Below are 16978 nucleotides of genomic sequence, written 5' to 3' on the forward strand. Positions count from 1 at the left end.
AATAAAATAGTATATATTCCTAAATCTTTTTAAGGGTAGTTTTGTTGTTTTTACGAAAACTAGATATTGAGACAATCCCGAAATCTGCCGAATTCTACCTGCAATATTTTGAAAAAAAAAAAACGTTGCAACATTTCATTTTTATATTTTTTTCCGCAAATGTTTCGGCATATTTTCATTTTATTCATTGACTGAACCGTATCATTGCTTAAACATGACAAGTTTTTTTCTGAAAAAGTTTCCTGCTGTTTTAGTTGGGTAAGTTAAGCCTAAGTCATAAGTAGTTCTCCATAGATAAACATTGATTATGAAAAAAAAAAACACATTTTTGGAAGAAATTTTGAAATCTCAATGCAAAATTAAGGGCGAGCAAAAACTATAAAAATTTCGAGATAAACTAAACGGTCATATTTGTTTACTATACATATCTATCGTTTCGCACACTCTATTTAACGTGCATTGGGCAAAAACAAATAAAATTGCGGAAACATATTAAAAAAATTTTGAGCAAAATCTTTCTTTAATTAAATTTTTTACTTTTTTAAATGACTTTTATTGCATCAAATACCGTGCTTTGAATTTTTTCTGCTTCGAGTGACTACATTTTGTGTAGAAATTATAATAATTACTGTTAGCTGCCTGCTTTGCTCTGGCCTTATCAAATGGTCTCAGTATTCCAATAAGGCTCATAAAATGTAGATTTTATTTTTATGGTACCCACGAGGGTGGTCTTTTCAGTAAAAGATATGCTTTAAGAATAATTGTTTCGTTGAAGTATTGAGCTTTAGGAGTGGTGACGACATCGCTGAATTCAAAATCCATAAAAATCGATATGAAGGTAGTCTCAAGGTGATATTGAGATTTCGTGTTTTCCAATTTGCAACTAAACTTAGACTTTAATGAAAACGCCTCAAGTCTTAATTGAAGCTCGGGAATGGAAAAAATGTTTGCCTCAAATTGTTGTTTGCTTTTCAAGCACTTCTGGTGGAGCTTTTAAAAAGGAACGAAACAAACATTTGAATTCATCCCATATTGCTTATATAAATAATTGAACACATTGACCGTCTTCAGGAACCCTTTGTCTTTCTTCGTCAGCCTCTTCAGGGGGGAGTATTTCCATTTGGGTCTACAATTCAAGGTCAAAAATTTAATTAACAGTGTCGGTTTGATTTTAAGCAACGCCTATTTTCCGCTATCGCTGTTTCCTGTCGTTAGTCAGATTAAAAAAAAATTGGGCCGTTTTAAATGAACGAGCATAATGTATATAATGTATGAATTAGGTTTTCAGCCTCCCCTAAAATCCCCGTTATGGCACCCATTATGTTTTGAACATTTGCAGGTTGATTTGAAGTCATTTTATGAAATTGGGTAGCTTCAATGATTGGGTTGACCATGACATGAGGCAAGGGAAGGGTAGGTTTTTAATTTCTGAAAAATATACGTGCCATGATATAAAAGCTAAATTTTGAAGCCAAACGGTTTTAATTTTAAGCGCCGAAAATGTTTTTTCAATGAAAATTATTATTGCAGTTTTTGCATTTTTTTTTTGGTTTCTTAGTAAAATTTATATGCATGCACAACAAATTTGTGAAAATTGAAATTTACGTATGAAGAAAAAAGCAGAATCACCTCAGCCTACCACAAGCCCCATCGCTTCTCGGGGTTCATGGCCTCCCGCGCCAACACCATCCTCTTCTCAGGGCCATACACCAGAAAACCTCCTGCTTGTGGGTAAAAATCAGGCGATACTTCCCTCTTCAGGGTCCGTTTGGGAAAATAGTCCACTTCCGGTCGGACCATCTCCGCTACTGCCATCGCCTTCTCTTTTTCAGCAACGTCGGCGGCCAGACTTTCGATATTGGAAAGGACGTTTATAATCTCGTTCTCCTCCTCAATATCCTCGTTGAATTTATCCACCAGTTGATTGTCGAGCATTTGCAGAAAAGTGAACAGATAGTTCTCGTTTCCCTCTGCGACTAGCCAGTCGCTGAAGTCGTCGATCTCGGCTGGACTCATGCTCTCGAGAAGCTCCACCATTTCTTCTTCGGTTTGCTTCAGACCACCGTACGGTTCCTCCTCGTACAACTGCTCGTAGTACTCCTCGGGTTCTATTTCTTCAATGTACCTACCAGTTGAAAAATATGTTAGTTAAGCTCAAAAAAGTAAATCATAGTTCAGTATGGGATATAACCCTTAAGCATCGTAGTTTAAATTCCATTAGAAGAAAGATAAACTCAACTGACTGTCTGAATGAAGTGAAAAAACCAATACTAAAAAAGAAGTTCTAACGAAACTTAAATAGTAATTTTTTAAGAAGTCAATATGATCTTATAAACAAAAACAAATGATCCATTATGAAGAAGAAATCGTCGAAAATGAGAGACAAAAAATGGAAACATAAAACAGTTTTGCAAGAGCCGTTTTTAAATAGTCAAAGGCGGTTTCTAAGTGCTCAAATAAGTAAAAGCTCTAATTATTATATTGAAATTTGTAAGTCTTTTCTGTGCGTTTTTTTTGTCTTTTCTGCTATTAAAGTTTTAGTTCATACGTACACTGGTGGCCCAAAGGGTTCAGCTGGTATGGCGTAGCTTTCGTAGTTCAGATCCCAAGCGTCGGGGATTCTCTCTGGTGCTTTCATTTGTTCCAAGTCCTCCATGGCCTGAAGAAACCCTAGTGTCGAGGGGTCCAAGTATTGGAATGCCTGAGGATCCAGCCCTAGGAAGCTGGCTTGGGAGTTGAGAATTGAAACTGCGAGAATTATGGAGCCGAAGAATGTCCTGGACACATGTTGATTATGTACAGCGAAAAGCATCGTGATGGTTAAACTGTTTGTCGGTTACTTGTTATCATAATATGAGAGTGTTGTTCCACCTGATGATTATCGAGCTGGAAGAAAGAGGGATCTGCTGTTGGCCTAGAAAAGGTGAAATTGTATGCACATGATGTTATACTATTTATTGGTCGTATTTGAATAAGAAGTGAGTCGAAGCGAACTATCTCCCCCTAAATAGGGAGGAGTTAGATCACTTGGTTAAGTAAATTTTTGAGCTAATCAAATTTGAGCATAGTACAAGCAGGCCTTGTTGCTTAAATTTGTCATTTAATTTTAGGGGGAAGATTGTTCACTTGGTTTATTTAGGGGAAGATTGTCCATATGGACCAAAAAAGTTGTTTAGGACTTTAGAAAAAATAATAGTTCAAAAATAACCAGGATAGCTGGTTGCTGTGCATGTAGCACAGAATGTTCCGATCTTATTCTTAAAAATTACAGAAGTTTTTTTTATTAATATCATTTTTTTTGTGAATGATGTGATGAAACGATCTGAACAAAATACATTTTAAGCATTTCGATATTCATAGTAAAATAAGCATGTTGGAAAAAAGTTTTCTTCAAAAATTCAATCATAATAAAAAAATGAATTATTTTTTTTTTACCAGGATTTAGTGTTGTTTTAAACGTCATTTTCGAACTATTTTTTTTGCCAACGATAAATTAAATTTGTTTTTTTAATCATGACTTATTTACTGCTTATCTGCTAATCATTTGTGGCAACTGATTTTGCGTGAGAAAGCTGAAAAAAACAAAACAGCTGAATACAAACTTTCTTTGGAGTTATTTATTTTTTTATCGTGTTGGCAATTGAAATTCCATGATAACTGAAAGCATTCTTTTTTGATATGGTTTTTTGATTTTTTATTTATTTTGAGTTTTTTATATATATGTTGCCTGCATTTGAAATGATTTTGAGCAGAGATCAGCACGCTGCGTGCGAATTGTTAGGAAAATTTATTCTTGAGAGAAAAGGCGAACATACTAGCTACCTAGTCTTTTACGGAGAACTGCTGTTATGCCACTCAATTAAAACCTAAATATGTACGCCGAACAAAGCGCTTTCTACTTTTTATCTTAGAAAGTAAATCTAAAATTCGCTGGAGAATATTTTATTAGAAAAGAAGTTAGTATGAACTTACTGCAAGTTGCCTTTAGACTCGATATTTACTTTAAGGGTGGGATTTGAGATATTTTGACTGAGAATGGATAGTATTTTATAGTTGAAGAGAATACTGTTGGTGTTTTGTTGGAAACTGTTGGGTGAGGAGAAAATTGTTGGAATGAATTTCAGTAGTTTTTAGCTTCTATTTATACTCAATTGAGAAATCTCCCAATTTGTCGTAGCAAATAAGAAGTTATTTTTTAACTTGGTAATCTCTCGTGAATGATATTCGTGCATTCGTATTTCACGAGAAGATTCGTTTGTATATTCGTGTTTTACGAGAAGAATCGTTTTTATTCGTATTTAACGAGAATACTCGTTTTCATTTCCTATGCTTAAAACAATACGAGTTATTCCATTTGCTTTTCCATTCCTTTTGCAGAGGGATAAAAACATATTTATTTCATAGTGGCGCCGGCGTCACGCTTTGTGAGCACAATAAAATTTCAGTTTCTGTTTCAATTTGAAATCAGAACCCTTTGCACTCTCAAGCAACGAGCATTTATGATGAGTGGCATCAAAAGACCAACCTTTCAATTAAGAGATAGATATTTACCTATGTGGTCAACTTTTACTATTTAGGCACCCATAACCGAAAACCAAAAGCTTTGTTTTTGAAAGCAAATCATCAAATTCTGTAATTAATATTTGATAACTTCTAATGTAAAATGAAGAAATAATGCAAAAACAAACCTTTTTTCAATTACTCAACTAAAGCAAAATATTTAAACTGGCCTTAAAGTGTAGTACATCTTTTGGAAAAAATAATGGGGTTTGATTGATCGAATAAAAATAGTGCCAATTTGGGGACAAATTGGCCTATTTAGTCACGTTCAGTTTTGTTGTTAATTATTTTAACGAAAAATTTGAGGCACAGTATGGCACCAAGTAAGACTCTTGGGGGCTTCTAGAAAGGAGAAAAAATAGAAGAACATTTCCTGCCTAGTGATCAGAACAATTGGTTCAAAACAGAGACTAATGCTCCTTAAAGTATAAACACTAAAAACCGAATACAAATGTTAACATGAATTTTTAAATTGACCAGCTCCCGAGGTAGAGGGATAATCAAAAATAGAACCTTTCTGATGCAGTTCAGAGGAACTGACGTGAAGATGCCTGTTTGGTTCTAATAAAAACTCAGCTTTTCCTTTTACAGAAATAAAATATCTGTATATTTTGTCAAAAAAGCCTGAAAAACAAGTTTTCTTTGCAACTAGGTAAATATTTTTAACGTTTTCTGAATCAAAAAATTGTAGTAATGAAAAGATATCCATATTGACCTATTTATTATATCATTCACCTCGAGGTTAGGGAAGCAGTTTTTAGCGAGCATTTTTTAGAACGTTTCGGCGGGCACCTCCCCTCAAATTAGCATAAGTTGGGGTGGCTTCAAATATGCCTGTAGAAAAAACTTAGGATCAACCAGACAGAATGAATTTTGTAAAATAGTAACAGAGACAACCCTAAGGACCATGAGGGAGTCAAATTCCTGAGGGAAGCAGGGCGTTCATCTCCCACTTCCCCTTTTAAATCCACAACTTTGAAAAAGATTGCTCGCATCTAGGCAATGCCCTAAATGTTGTAACTGCCTTTAAATTTCTATGGAATGATTAAAATAAAATAATTGAAGAAATAAAAAAAAACTGAATAAACTCCAAATATCTTGATGTTTTATCTAAAACCATCCACCAACACGCTATGTAAAGTGATATGTGATATATTTTGCACGTAGCAAGTTATTAAATAAACCAAAGAGCATGCCTCAGTCCAATTTGAAACAATTTTTAGTACTGATTAAATCTCTGCTGACACGTTAATAAAAAAATGCGCGTTAATTGTCCCAAATTTAACCTCCCTGGTAATCTTTAAACCCCCATAACTTTCCAAAAAAAGATCACAGGTAAAATATCATTTTAAATTTCAGCATAAAACAACATCGCTTTTCGAAATATTCAGAGCAAATACGTAAAAAACTGCGAGTTAAAATACCGAAAAATGTCTGAAAAAAAAACATCCCGAGCACAAATAATCCGCCAGTTTCTTCGGAAATCAGAACAGTACTCATACTTTTGAGGACTGAAAATTGCAGAAAGATTTGAAGTCTAAGTTAAGCTTGAATAAACCAGCCTAAATGATAATTAGACTAAATGTTTAAATTGACCAGCTGCTGAGGCAGAAGTATATGTAAAAGTTTCCGATGCAGCTCAAAAGAACTGGTCATTACGACGCCAATTTAGTGATAATAAGAAACCTTTTCTTCTTTTTATTTGATATAAAATTCAGAAGTCAAGCCAAAACAAGAGCTTTGATTCTAAAAAGGATTTAAAATGGATTTATGATTTTATCGAAGGCGAACTGGGGCTGGGGTGGATTTTGAAACTTTAACTTGACAAATTTTTGTAAAGTTTTGACTCAAGCGCTCCCCCTCAACATTAGTATAAGCTAAAGTGGCGCCAAAGAAATGTTCAGACAAAAACTGTTGTTGTAAACTAGTACAAAAAGTGACTCTAAAATGGCGCCAAATAAATGGTCAGACAAAACCTGTTGTTGTAAAATAGTACAAAAAGTGAACCTAAAATGGCGCCAAAGAAATGGTCAGACAAAAACTGATGTTGTAAATTAGTACAAAAAGTGACCCTAAAATGGCGCCAAATAAATTGTCAGACAAAAGTTGTTGTTGTAAAATAGTACAAAAAAGGACCCTAAAATGGCGCCAAAGAAATGGTCAGACAAAAACTGCTGTTGTAAAATAGTACAAAATGTGACCCTAAAATGGCGCCAAAGGAATGGTCAGACAAAAACTGTTGTTGTAAAATAGTACAAAAAGTGACCCTAAAATGGCGCCAAAGAAATGGTCAGACAAAAACTGTTTTGTAAAATAGTAGAAAAAGTGACCTAAAACGGCGCCAAAGAAATGGCCAGACAAAAACTGTTGTTGTAAAATAGTGCAAAAAGTGACCCTAAAATGGCGCCAAAGAAATGGCCAGACATAAACTGTTGTTGTAAAATAGTACAAAAAGTGACCCTAAAATGGCGCCAAAGAAATGGTCAGACAAAAACTGTTGTTGTAAAATAGTAGAAAAAAAGACCCTAAAATGGCGCCAAAGAAATGGCCAGACAAAAACTGTTGTTGTAAAACAGTACAAAAAGTGACCCTAAAATGGCGCCAAATAAATGGTCAGACAAAAACTGTTGTTGTAAAATAGTACAAAAAGTAACCCTAAAATGGAGCCAAAGAAATGGTCAGACAAAAACTGTTGTTGTAAAATAGTACAAAAAGTGACCCTTAAATGGCGCCAAAGAAATGGTCCGACAAAAACTGTTGTTGTAAAATAGTACAAAAAGTGACCCTAAAATGGCGCCAAAGAAATGGTCAGACAAAAACTGTTGTTGTAAAATAGTGCAAAAAGTGACCCTAAAATGGCGTCAAAGAAATGGTCAGACAAAAACTGTTGTTGTAAAATAGTACAAAAAGTGACCCTAAAATGGCGCCAAAAAAATGGTCAGACAAAAACTGTTGTTGTAAAATAGTACAAAAAGTGACCCTAAAATGGCGCCAAAAAAATGGTCAGACAAAAAAAAACTGTTGTTGTAAAATAGTACAAAAAGTGACCCTAAAATGGCGCCAAAAATGGTCAGACAAAAACTGTTGTTGTAAAATAGCACAAAAAGTGACCCTAAAATGGCGCCGAAGAAATGGTCAGACAAAAACTGTTGTTGTAAATTAGTACAAAAAGTGACCCGAAAATGGCGCCAAAGAAATGGTCAGACAAAAACTGTTGCTGTAAAATAGTACAAAAAATGACCCTAAAATGGCGCCAAAGAAATGGTCAGACAAAAACTGTTGTTGTAAAATAGTACAAAAAGTGACCCTAAAATGGCGCCAAAGAAATGGTCAGACAAAAACTGTTGTTGTAAAATAGTACAAAAAGTGACCCTAAAATGGCGCCAAAAAAATGGTCAGACAAAAAAAAACTGTTGTTGTAAAATAGTACAAAATGTGACCCTAAAATGGCGCCAAAAAAATGGTCAGACAAAAACTGTTGTTGTAAAATAGTACAAAAGTGACCCTAAAATGGCGCCAAAAAAATGGTCAGACAAAAACTGTTGTTGTAAAATAGTACAAAAAGTGACCCTAAAATGGCGCCAAAAAATGGTCAGACAAAAACTGTTGTTGTAAAATAGCACAAAAAGTGACCCTAAAATGGCGCCAAAGAAATGGTCAGACAAAAACTGTTGTTGTAAATTAGTACAAAAAGTGACCCGAAAATGGCGCCAAAGAAATGGTCAGACAAAAACTGTTGCTGTAAAATAGTACAAAAAATGACCCTAAAATGGCGCCAAAGAAATGGTCAGACAAAAACTGTTGTTGTAAAATAGTACAAAATGTGACCCTAAAATGGCGCCAAAAAAATGGTCAGACAAAACTGTTGTTGTAAAATAGTACAAAAAGTGACCCTAAAATGGCGCCAAAAAAAAGGTCAGACAAAAACTGTTGTTGTAAATTAGTACAAAAAGTGACCCTAAAATGGCGCCAAAGAAATGGTCAGACAAAAACTGCTGTTGTAAAATAGTACAAAATGTGACCTAAAATGGCGCCAAAGGAATGGTCAGACAAAAACTGTTGTTGTAAAATAGTACAAAAAGTGACCCTAAAATGGCGCCAAAGAAATGGTCAGACAAAAACTGTTGTTGTAAACTAGTAGAAAAAGTGACCCTAAAACGGCGCCAAAGAAATGGCCAGACAAAAACTGTTGTTGTAAAATAGTGCAAAAAGTGACCCTAAAATGGCGCCAAAGAAATGGCCAGACATAAACTGTTGTTGTAAAATAGTACAAAAAGTGACCCTAAAATGGCGCCAAAGAAATGGTCAGACAAAAACTGTTGTTGTAAAATAGTAGAAAAAAAGACCCTAAAAAGGCGCCAAAGAAAGGGCCAGACAAAAACTGTTGTTGTAAAACAGTACAAAAAGTGACCCTAAAATGGCGCCAAATAAATGGTCAGACAAAAACTGTTGTTGTAAAATAGTACAAAAAGTAACCCTAAAATGGAGCCAAAGAAATGGTCAGACAAAAACTGTTGTTGTAAAATAGTACAAAAAGTGACCCTTAAATGGCGCCAAAGAAATGGTCCGACAAAAACTGTTGTTGTAAAATAGTACAAAAAGTGATCCTAAAATGGCGCCAAAGAAATGGTCAGACAAAAACTGTTGTTGTAAAATAGTGCAAAAAGTGACCCTAAAATGGCGTCAAAGAAATGGTCAGACAAAAACTGTTGTTGTAAAATAGTACAAAAAGTGACCCTAAAATGGCGCCAAAGAAATGGTCAGACAAAAATTGTTGTTGTAAAATAGTACAAAAAGTGACCCTAAAATGGCGCCAAAAAAATGGTCAGACAAAAAAAAACTGTTGTTGTAAAATAGTACAAAAAGTGACCCTAAAATTGCGTCAAAGAAATGGTCAGACAAAAACTGTGTTGTAAAATAGTACAAAAAGTGACCCTAAAATGGCGCCAAAAAATGGTCAGACAAAAACTGTTGTTGTAAAATAGCACAAAAAGTGACCCTAAAATGGCGCCAAAGAAATGGTCAGACAAAAACTGTTGTTGTAAATTAGTACAAAAAGTGACCCGAAAATGGCGCCAAAGAAATAATCAGACAAAAACTGTTGCTGTAAAATAGTACAAAAAATGACCCTAAAATGGCGCCAAAGAAATGGTCAGACAAAAACTGTTGTTGTAAAATAGTACAAAATGTGACCCTAAAATGGCGCCAAAAAAATGGTCAGACAAAAACTGTTGTTGTAAAATAGTACAAAAAGTGACCCTAAAATGGCGCCAAAAAAATGGTCAGACAAAAACTGTTGTTGTAAATTAGTACAAAAAGTGACCCTAAAATGGCGCCAAAAAATGGTCAGACAAAAACTGTTGTTGTAAAATAGTACAAAAAGTGACCCTAAAATGGCGCCAAAGAAATGGTCAGACAAAAACTGTTGTTGTAAAATAGTACAAAAAGTGACCCGAAAATGGCGCCAAAGAAATTGTCAGACAAAAACTGTTGCTGTAAAATAGTACAAAAAATGACCCTAAAATGGCGCCAAAGAAATGGTCAGACAAAAACTGTTGTTGTAAAATAGTACAAAATGTGACCCTAAAATGGCGCCAAAGAAATAGTCAGACAAAAACTGTTGTTGTAAAATAGTACAAAAAGTGACCCTAAAATGGCACCAAAGAAATGGTCAGACAAAAACTGTTGTTGTAAAATAGTTTAAAAAAGGGACCCTAGGACGGTGGGACAGGTGAGTCTAAGAGGGTAGGAAGGCATCCACCTCCCTCCCCCCTCAAATTAAATCCGCCCATGATTTTGATTAAATTTGACCGTTGAAAATTGCAATTATCGTAAAACTTTAGCACACTCAAAACCAATAATTAGTGTGAAATACCCAGAAATAATTGATGTCTAAACTGAGTATAAAAGTTTTTAATCAGCACATGCGCGCAGAATATTCAAACTAGCCAAAAGTGTTTTACAAAAAGATTTTTTTGGCTCTTTTATTTGATACTTGGCTTATACTTCGGCTGGGATACTACCGCATGTGTATTTAGAAAAAGGCCGGGGTTTTTCCCATTTTCCGAACTATTTTTTTCCGATAATTTGAAATCATATTTTTTTCAATAAGGAGCAATGAGATTTTATCAGCTCATAATATTCAGTTTTATCTTGAGATAGACAAGAAGAGAAATGAGAAAGTAGTTTTGAGTTCATCTGACTAGTTTGGTACAAGCATTTTTTAAACAAGAAACCCTTTAAAAGCGAAAGGCGGGTCAAAAGCAGCCAGCCTCTAAGATATATTTATAAACACATAAGTTTAAAATAGAGACAAAAAATTGTTCCGAAAAGTTTTCGATAGCCTATAAACACAATTCGAAAGCGAAAAATCATATTTTTTTCAATAAGGAGCAATGAGATTTTATCAGCTCATAATATTCAGTTTTATCTTGAGATAGACAAGAAGAGAAATGAGAAAGTAGTTTTGAGTTCATCTGACTAGTTTGGTACAAGCATTTTTTAAACAAGAAACCCTTTAAAAGCGAAAGGCGGGTCAAAAGCAGCCAGCCTCTAAGATATATTTATAAACACATAAGTTTAAAATAGAGACAAAAAATTGTTCCGAAAAGTTTTCGATAGCCTATAAACACAATTCGAAAGCGAAAAAAAAAACGGAGATCGAGATTGGGTTTTTAATTTCTGTGCTTCTGTTTCCAACACTCCGTTTGTCCTAGCAGTTATCGGGAATCTGATAAACAAGGTTTAATGTTTTCTTATCAGCGTGATGCAATGAACGTCCCGGCTTTTTGACAAAAAACGTTTTTCTAACTTCTGATTTAAAATTTCTAATAACTAATGCACAAAATTCTTCACAAGTTATTATTTTTTCCAGTTCATAAAAATTTTGGACTAAAATTTCTTCTTGGAAGATTGTCATTTTAAGAACATTAACTTGAATAATCAAAAATGTAATCATATTTACGATGTTTATAAGACTACGACCAGTTTACTTTTTTTTGGAGTTGTTCAAATCAGTTTTAGGAATTACCTTTTTTTATGAAAAAAATCAGTATTGAAATAATAAAAAAGGAGTATGAAACATTTTATTATGGTACTCCCAGAAAAAAAAACGTGTTCAGTACAACTTCGGCAAAAAAAACTATGAGTTTTGTAAAATTTTGGCAGAAATCGCAGTTCAAATAAATTCTTATAAAAGTACAGATTTTGCAACTTTCTTAGAAACTAACTGTTTTACAGGATAAAAGTTACTATCAGTTTCAGCTTAAGTTTAGAAAATCACGACTAATGGCTTCTACTAGCTTAAACCAACTTACTTTTGGTCTTTTCAATTCGGTTTGAAACTTAATCTTTATTAAAACAGTGGTAGCTTTTTTAGTCTAATTATTCGACATCAAAATCAGAATTCTTAAGACTTTTGAATTTTGTGTTGTTTGCACTTGCTCAAGAAGTTTTTGGTCGGTTAAAACCTGATAAATTCAGCAGCAATTAATACTCCGACTGCTTTTTTACTACTACCACCAAAAATGTTTGACTTTTGATTTTAAAAAATATTTCTTAAATTGCTTAAAATTTTCTAATTGTTTCATCCTTTCTTCAGTATGCGCTCAGAGTAAAAACTGATTTTTGGGAGCTTACCAATACCTAACTGCTATCCTGAAAATTTGAAAGCAAAGTCATGGATAATGTTGTTGATACCTCAGCTCCTTTCACATTGAAAGACATGCAAATTCTGCTACCATTTCATCGAACAATATATGGTAAAAGCGTCCAAAAGTTATGTTTTTTTTTTGTCCGTGATGAAGCACAGGTACATGGTAATAAGATAGTTTTTATGAAAACAATAGTGTGCCAGATAGAATTTTGTTCATTTCATTTTCAATTGTACATGCTACTGAGATAGTTTTTGTGAAATCAAAATTCTACCAGATTGAATTTACGCTTTTTTGCTAATAATGTGGATTTGGAATAATTTATAAACACAGCTCCAAGTTTAAATAACGTTGATTGTGCCTCTAAACGTGGATTTGCCATCAATTGTAATATGCAAGTAAAAATCAACTTGAATATCCAATATCTTTTTTTGTTCCGACTTTCGATACGGAAGTAACAGAATACTTGTGCTCGGGGTGGGTTTTTTTCTTCAGACAAATTTCCACATTTTTAACTAGCCATTTTTGACGGAACTTTTTTTATATCATTCAAAAATTATTGTTGTCCTGAGCTCAAATTTGAAAAGATATTTCACCTGTGATTATTTTTCGTAAACTTACGGGGTTATAAAGATTGCCATTTTGGCCAATTTGGGACAATTAACGCGCGATATATATTGCGCTATTAACGCGTAAGCGAAGAGTTAATCCGTCTTAGAAATTGGTTCCAAATTGGTTCCAAATCGTTCCAAATTGGTTGAAAGAAGCTTAATTGCCATAATTGATTTGTTACAAGGAGCGAAATCTATTCTTTTGTACTTAACATGGCGTGTGGGGGGATGATTTTCATAAAAAATTTCAAACTTTAGAAGAAAAAAACATATTTTATTTTTTTTACATTTAATTTTTTTAGGTTATTACTGCTCCATAAACCTTAAAAGGCAGTCGGAACTTTCAGGGCTTCGCCCTGATACGAGCAGTCTTGTTGCTCCGACTTTCGATACAAAGTAACGGAATATTTGTGCTCGGGGTGGGTTTTTTTTTCTTCAGACAAATTTCGACTTTTTAACTAGCCATTTTTTACTAAAAATTTTTATATTATTCAAAATGTATTGTTGTCCTAAGCTTAAATTCGAAAAGATATTTCACCTGTGATCATTTTTCGTAAAGTTATGAGGGTTTAAAGATTGCTATTTTGGCCAATTTGGGACAATTAACGCGCGGTACAATTCGCGCTATTAACGCGTAAGCGGAGATTTAATCCGTCTTAGATTAGTTCCAAATCAGTTGAACGAAGTTTATTTGCCATAATTGATTTGTTACAAGGAACAAAATCTATCCCTTTGTACTTTATATGGCGTGTGGGGGGGATGAATTTCATAATTTTAATTTATTTCATTTAATTTTTTTATATTATTACTGCTTCATAAACCTTAAAAGGCAGTCGGAACATTTAGGGCTTCGCCCTGATACGAGCAGTCTTGTTATGTTTTGTTTTCTTTTGAGATTTAAGTTTTCCTCCAAAAGTGGATCTTTTTAACAATGACTTCTTTTTTATCTACTAAGGAATCTCTAATCTTATTAATAGAAACTGTAAATTAGCATCAGAATGGTTTTGAGAGTTTTTCTTTTGCTGCAGTCAAAAGTTGGCCTATCCTAATTTTCTTAAAAATTTCATCCCTTTTGTTAAAGGGGAAATAATTAAAAGTAACCCTAAGAACAATTCTTTTGGCTCGGGGGGATTTGTGTTCGGATATGTTTTAGTGTTATATTACTTTTTTTGCAAGCAAAATCAAGTACCTCAATTAATCATCGAAGGAGTCGAGCGCAGCATCATATTAGAGCCCTTTCAATTTTAATTTGATCATTTTATAAAATTCTTCAAAAATTAACTCATGTTAAGAAAAATCAGCTTTAAATTTTTAAGCATTTTTGTCTAATTTCGAGCGCGTAAATCGATCGATAATCGTTCGCTATTTGTCAAAATTGCTCATTCGTACTAAAAAATTTGATTTTACTTAAAAAACTGTTCTCTGAAGTTTCATTTAGCACTTCCTTGACGACAAAAAAAAACAGACAAAAATTGAAAATTAATTGTTCGAAGTCATTATTAAAAAAAAAACTTTTTGTTTGCGAATCATTTTTGAAGAGAGCTTTTGTCGGTTATGCCTAATTCAGTAAGTTTATACGCGTTTGTTCAGTTCTATCATCACACCACGCACAAAAAAACTACACTAATTTGAAGAAGAAAAACGCTTTTTTAAAGTTTTTTTTTCGTGAGTAACGTCAGAACATTCTGTGCTACTTGCGCAGTAACCGGCTATCCTTGTTTCAATATGTTTATGTGACATCAGTATCAACAGTTTCTCAAAATCGAACTTTGTTCAACTTAGAGTAGCACAAAAAGTTATTGCTTAGTTTTCAGTCGATAAAATTCTCATTCGAATGAGAGTTCGAATAATTCAGTCATTCCACCAACTAAACAGCTTTTCGCTGCAAAGTATGTTTTCCTGGGCAACATTTTTTCTATAATGATACTAGCAAAACAGGAAAGATGCTTTTTGTGCCTAAAGAGGAAGAAATAAATAAGGACTGTTCACAGAAACCGAATCTCATCCGAAATTCGATAGGACACCAGGAAGACATTCAGTCGTTATCACGGGAGAAATGGAAAACACCTGGCGGTTGACTTTCCGTCTAAGGCTTGTATGAACTTTAGAGATTGTATTACGCTTGGCGTAAAGATAGTTTTTCAACACAACACGGATGTAAAAACAAAAGCTGATGACACTCCATACTGAATAAAGTTAAAAAACTGAAGAAGCATTAGTGATATAGAGTGACAAACATTTTAAATAAGACAAATGGGGGAACTGAGTGCGTATAAAAATTATAAAAACATTCGAAATGAAAAACTTAGAACTAAAGTACCAAATTGATGCTAATTTAAGAATAAGTTTCTGGGTTATCACATTAAAAATGTAATCGGCTAATTTATGTACATAAGTTAAGGACAATCGCCAAAATTAACCTGAAAGCATCAGTCATATCCATATCTGTATCAAGCTACAATGGTAATCGTTTTTGAAAAAAATGGATATATATTATATTAGAAACAGATATATAACACAACTAACTTCGTGCTATGCGTATCTCACCTGAAAGCAATGATTGATAAAGTCTCATTAATGACCATAGTTTTCATTAACGCCGCAAACGAACAAAAAAAAACAGGCTTATAGGTGTCCAATAAGTACGGCGAAAATTTTTCGCAACGACAATTGGTAGCATTTCAAGAGGCCAAAACTTGTCGCAGAGTAGTTTGGCATAATACTAATGTCAATATCTCGAAAAAAATTTGATTTAGCAGAGGACAGCAATGGAGCGTTTTTGTGATGTTTTCACGGAGTTCTAGTTAAAGAATCTTGTATAAATTATCATGCCACAAATTGTCACTACGAAAATTGATTTAGAAAAAAAGTATTTAAAATAAGTATTTTGAGTTAATTTGCTCAGCTCGTAGGCAATTAACTTGTTGCTCCGACTTTCCTAACGAAAGTAACACACTATTTGTGTTCGGGGTGGTTTATTTCTTCAAGACAAATTTCGACTTTTTAACTAGCCATTGTTTATGGATTTTTTTAATCATTCAAAAGGTGTTGCTATCCTGAGCTGAATTTTGAAAAAACATTTTACCTGTGATCCTTTTTTAGTTATGCGGGTTTAATGACTGCCATTTCGGCCGATTTGAGACAATTAATACGCGATATATTTAGAGCTCTTAACGCGTAAGCGGAGATTTTATCCGTCTTAGAAATTGTTCCAAATTGGTTGAAGGAAGCTTGTTTGCCAGAATTGATTTGGTACTAGGTGCGAAGTCTATCAGTTTGTACTTTGTATGGTGTGCGGGGGGATGATTTTCACAAAAAATCTCAATTTTCGAAACAAAATTGTTTAATTTTATTTTTTTATATCTATTTTTTTATGTTCTTAGATCTTAAAAGGCAGTCGGAACATTCAAAGCTTTGTCTTGACACGATCAGTCTCGTGACTACTTACTCTCAAATTTTATATCTTCCTTAATTTCAATTGCAAATAAAATCATAATTTTTGAAAAAAATTGGTTTCTGCAAAATTTCTGTTTTATCGGTCGAAAGTTTCCCTGAACACTTATAAATAATGAAAACTAATTTTAAAATTTTTGAACCATGATGAAAATTTTGAGTGTTTTTTGTCGAATCTAGGTGTCATCAATACACTGTCGAATATAAGCATATATTTTGAGCAGCAAGGAAAAAAATTGAGACTTTTTAAATTGTTTTAGAGCAACAATTCCTTGATTACGAGATAAACGAGTGACCAGTTATTTTACTACATTTGTACATTTATAGAACTGTTTTCAGCTTACCATTCGTGCTCCACGACAAAAAAAAACAAAAAACAAACAATTCTCTCCGTATTTTTTTAAAATTATTTTTACAAACTTTCTGTTGCGGCAATCTCTTGTTTTATCTGCCCCCTAATCATTTTTCATTGTTCGATTTTTTTTACTCAGATGTTTTTGACATGCGCAGTTGACAATTATTTTCTCAAACTTCTCTAATTTTAGTTGCAATAAAATATGTTTAAGAACCATCCTGGTTCAATTTTTGCAAATCCAATAACGTTCAGTTTTTTTTTAAATACTACACGTAAGAATGTGCGTTGAAGTTTATGTTGTACGAAAAGCCTAAATTTCTTTTAGAATTAACTTGATTCGCTGTCAT

At 33.5% G+C, this 16978-nt stretch overlaps 1 protein-coding gene across 2 annotated transcripts; it reads right to left on the bottom strand.

Annotated features, from left to right (window-relative positions):
• Positions 1-1001: 1001 nt before the first annotated feature.
• Positions 1002-2915, bottom strand: LOC134855929 (uncharacterized). 2 transcript variants are annotated; one of them, XM_063872308.1, is made up of 3 exons: positions 2553-2915; positions 1630-2125; positions 1002-1126 (listed from the first exon to the last, which is right to left on the bottom strand). In XM_063872308.1, the coding sequence occupies exons 1-2, from the start codon at positions 2810-2812 to the stop codon at positions 1636-1638; spliced, it is 750 nt and encodes a 249-aa protein (XP_063728378.1). In that variant the 5' UTR covers positions 2813-2915; the 3' UTR covers positions 1002-1126; positions 1630-1635. The 2 variants fall into 2 exon arrangements, with proteins under 2 accessions (XP_063728378.1, XP_063728379.1); XM_063872309.1 differs by having other exon boundaries at positions 1606-2125.
• Between the last annotated feature and the right edge of the window lie 14063 nt (positions 2916-16978).

This window comes from Symsagittifera roscoffensis, unplaced genomic scaffold (assembly GCF_963678635.1).
Source record: "Symsagittifera roscoffensis unplaced genomic scaffold, txSymRosc1.1 SCAFFOLD_345, whole genome shotgun sequence".
Classification (NCBI taxonomy): domain Eukaryota; kingdom Metazoa; phylum Xenacoelomorpha; order Acoela; family Convolutidae; genus Symsagittifera; species Symsagittifera roscoffensis.

Excerpts from the sequence above, each read along its gene's own strand:
- LOC134855929 (XM_063872308.1), bottom strand. The coding sequence starts at position 2,812 with ATGCTTTTCGCTGTACATAATCAACATGTGTCCAGGACATTCTTCGGC. Across the intron at positions 2,126-2,552 it reads GAACCCTTTGGGCCACCAGT|GTACATTGAAGAAATAGAAC; the intron begins GTACGTATGAAC and ends TTCAACTGGTAG.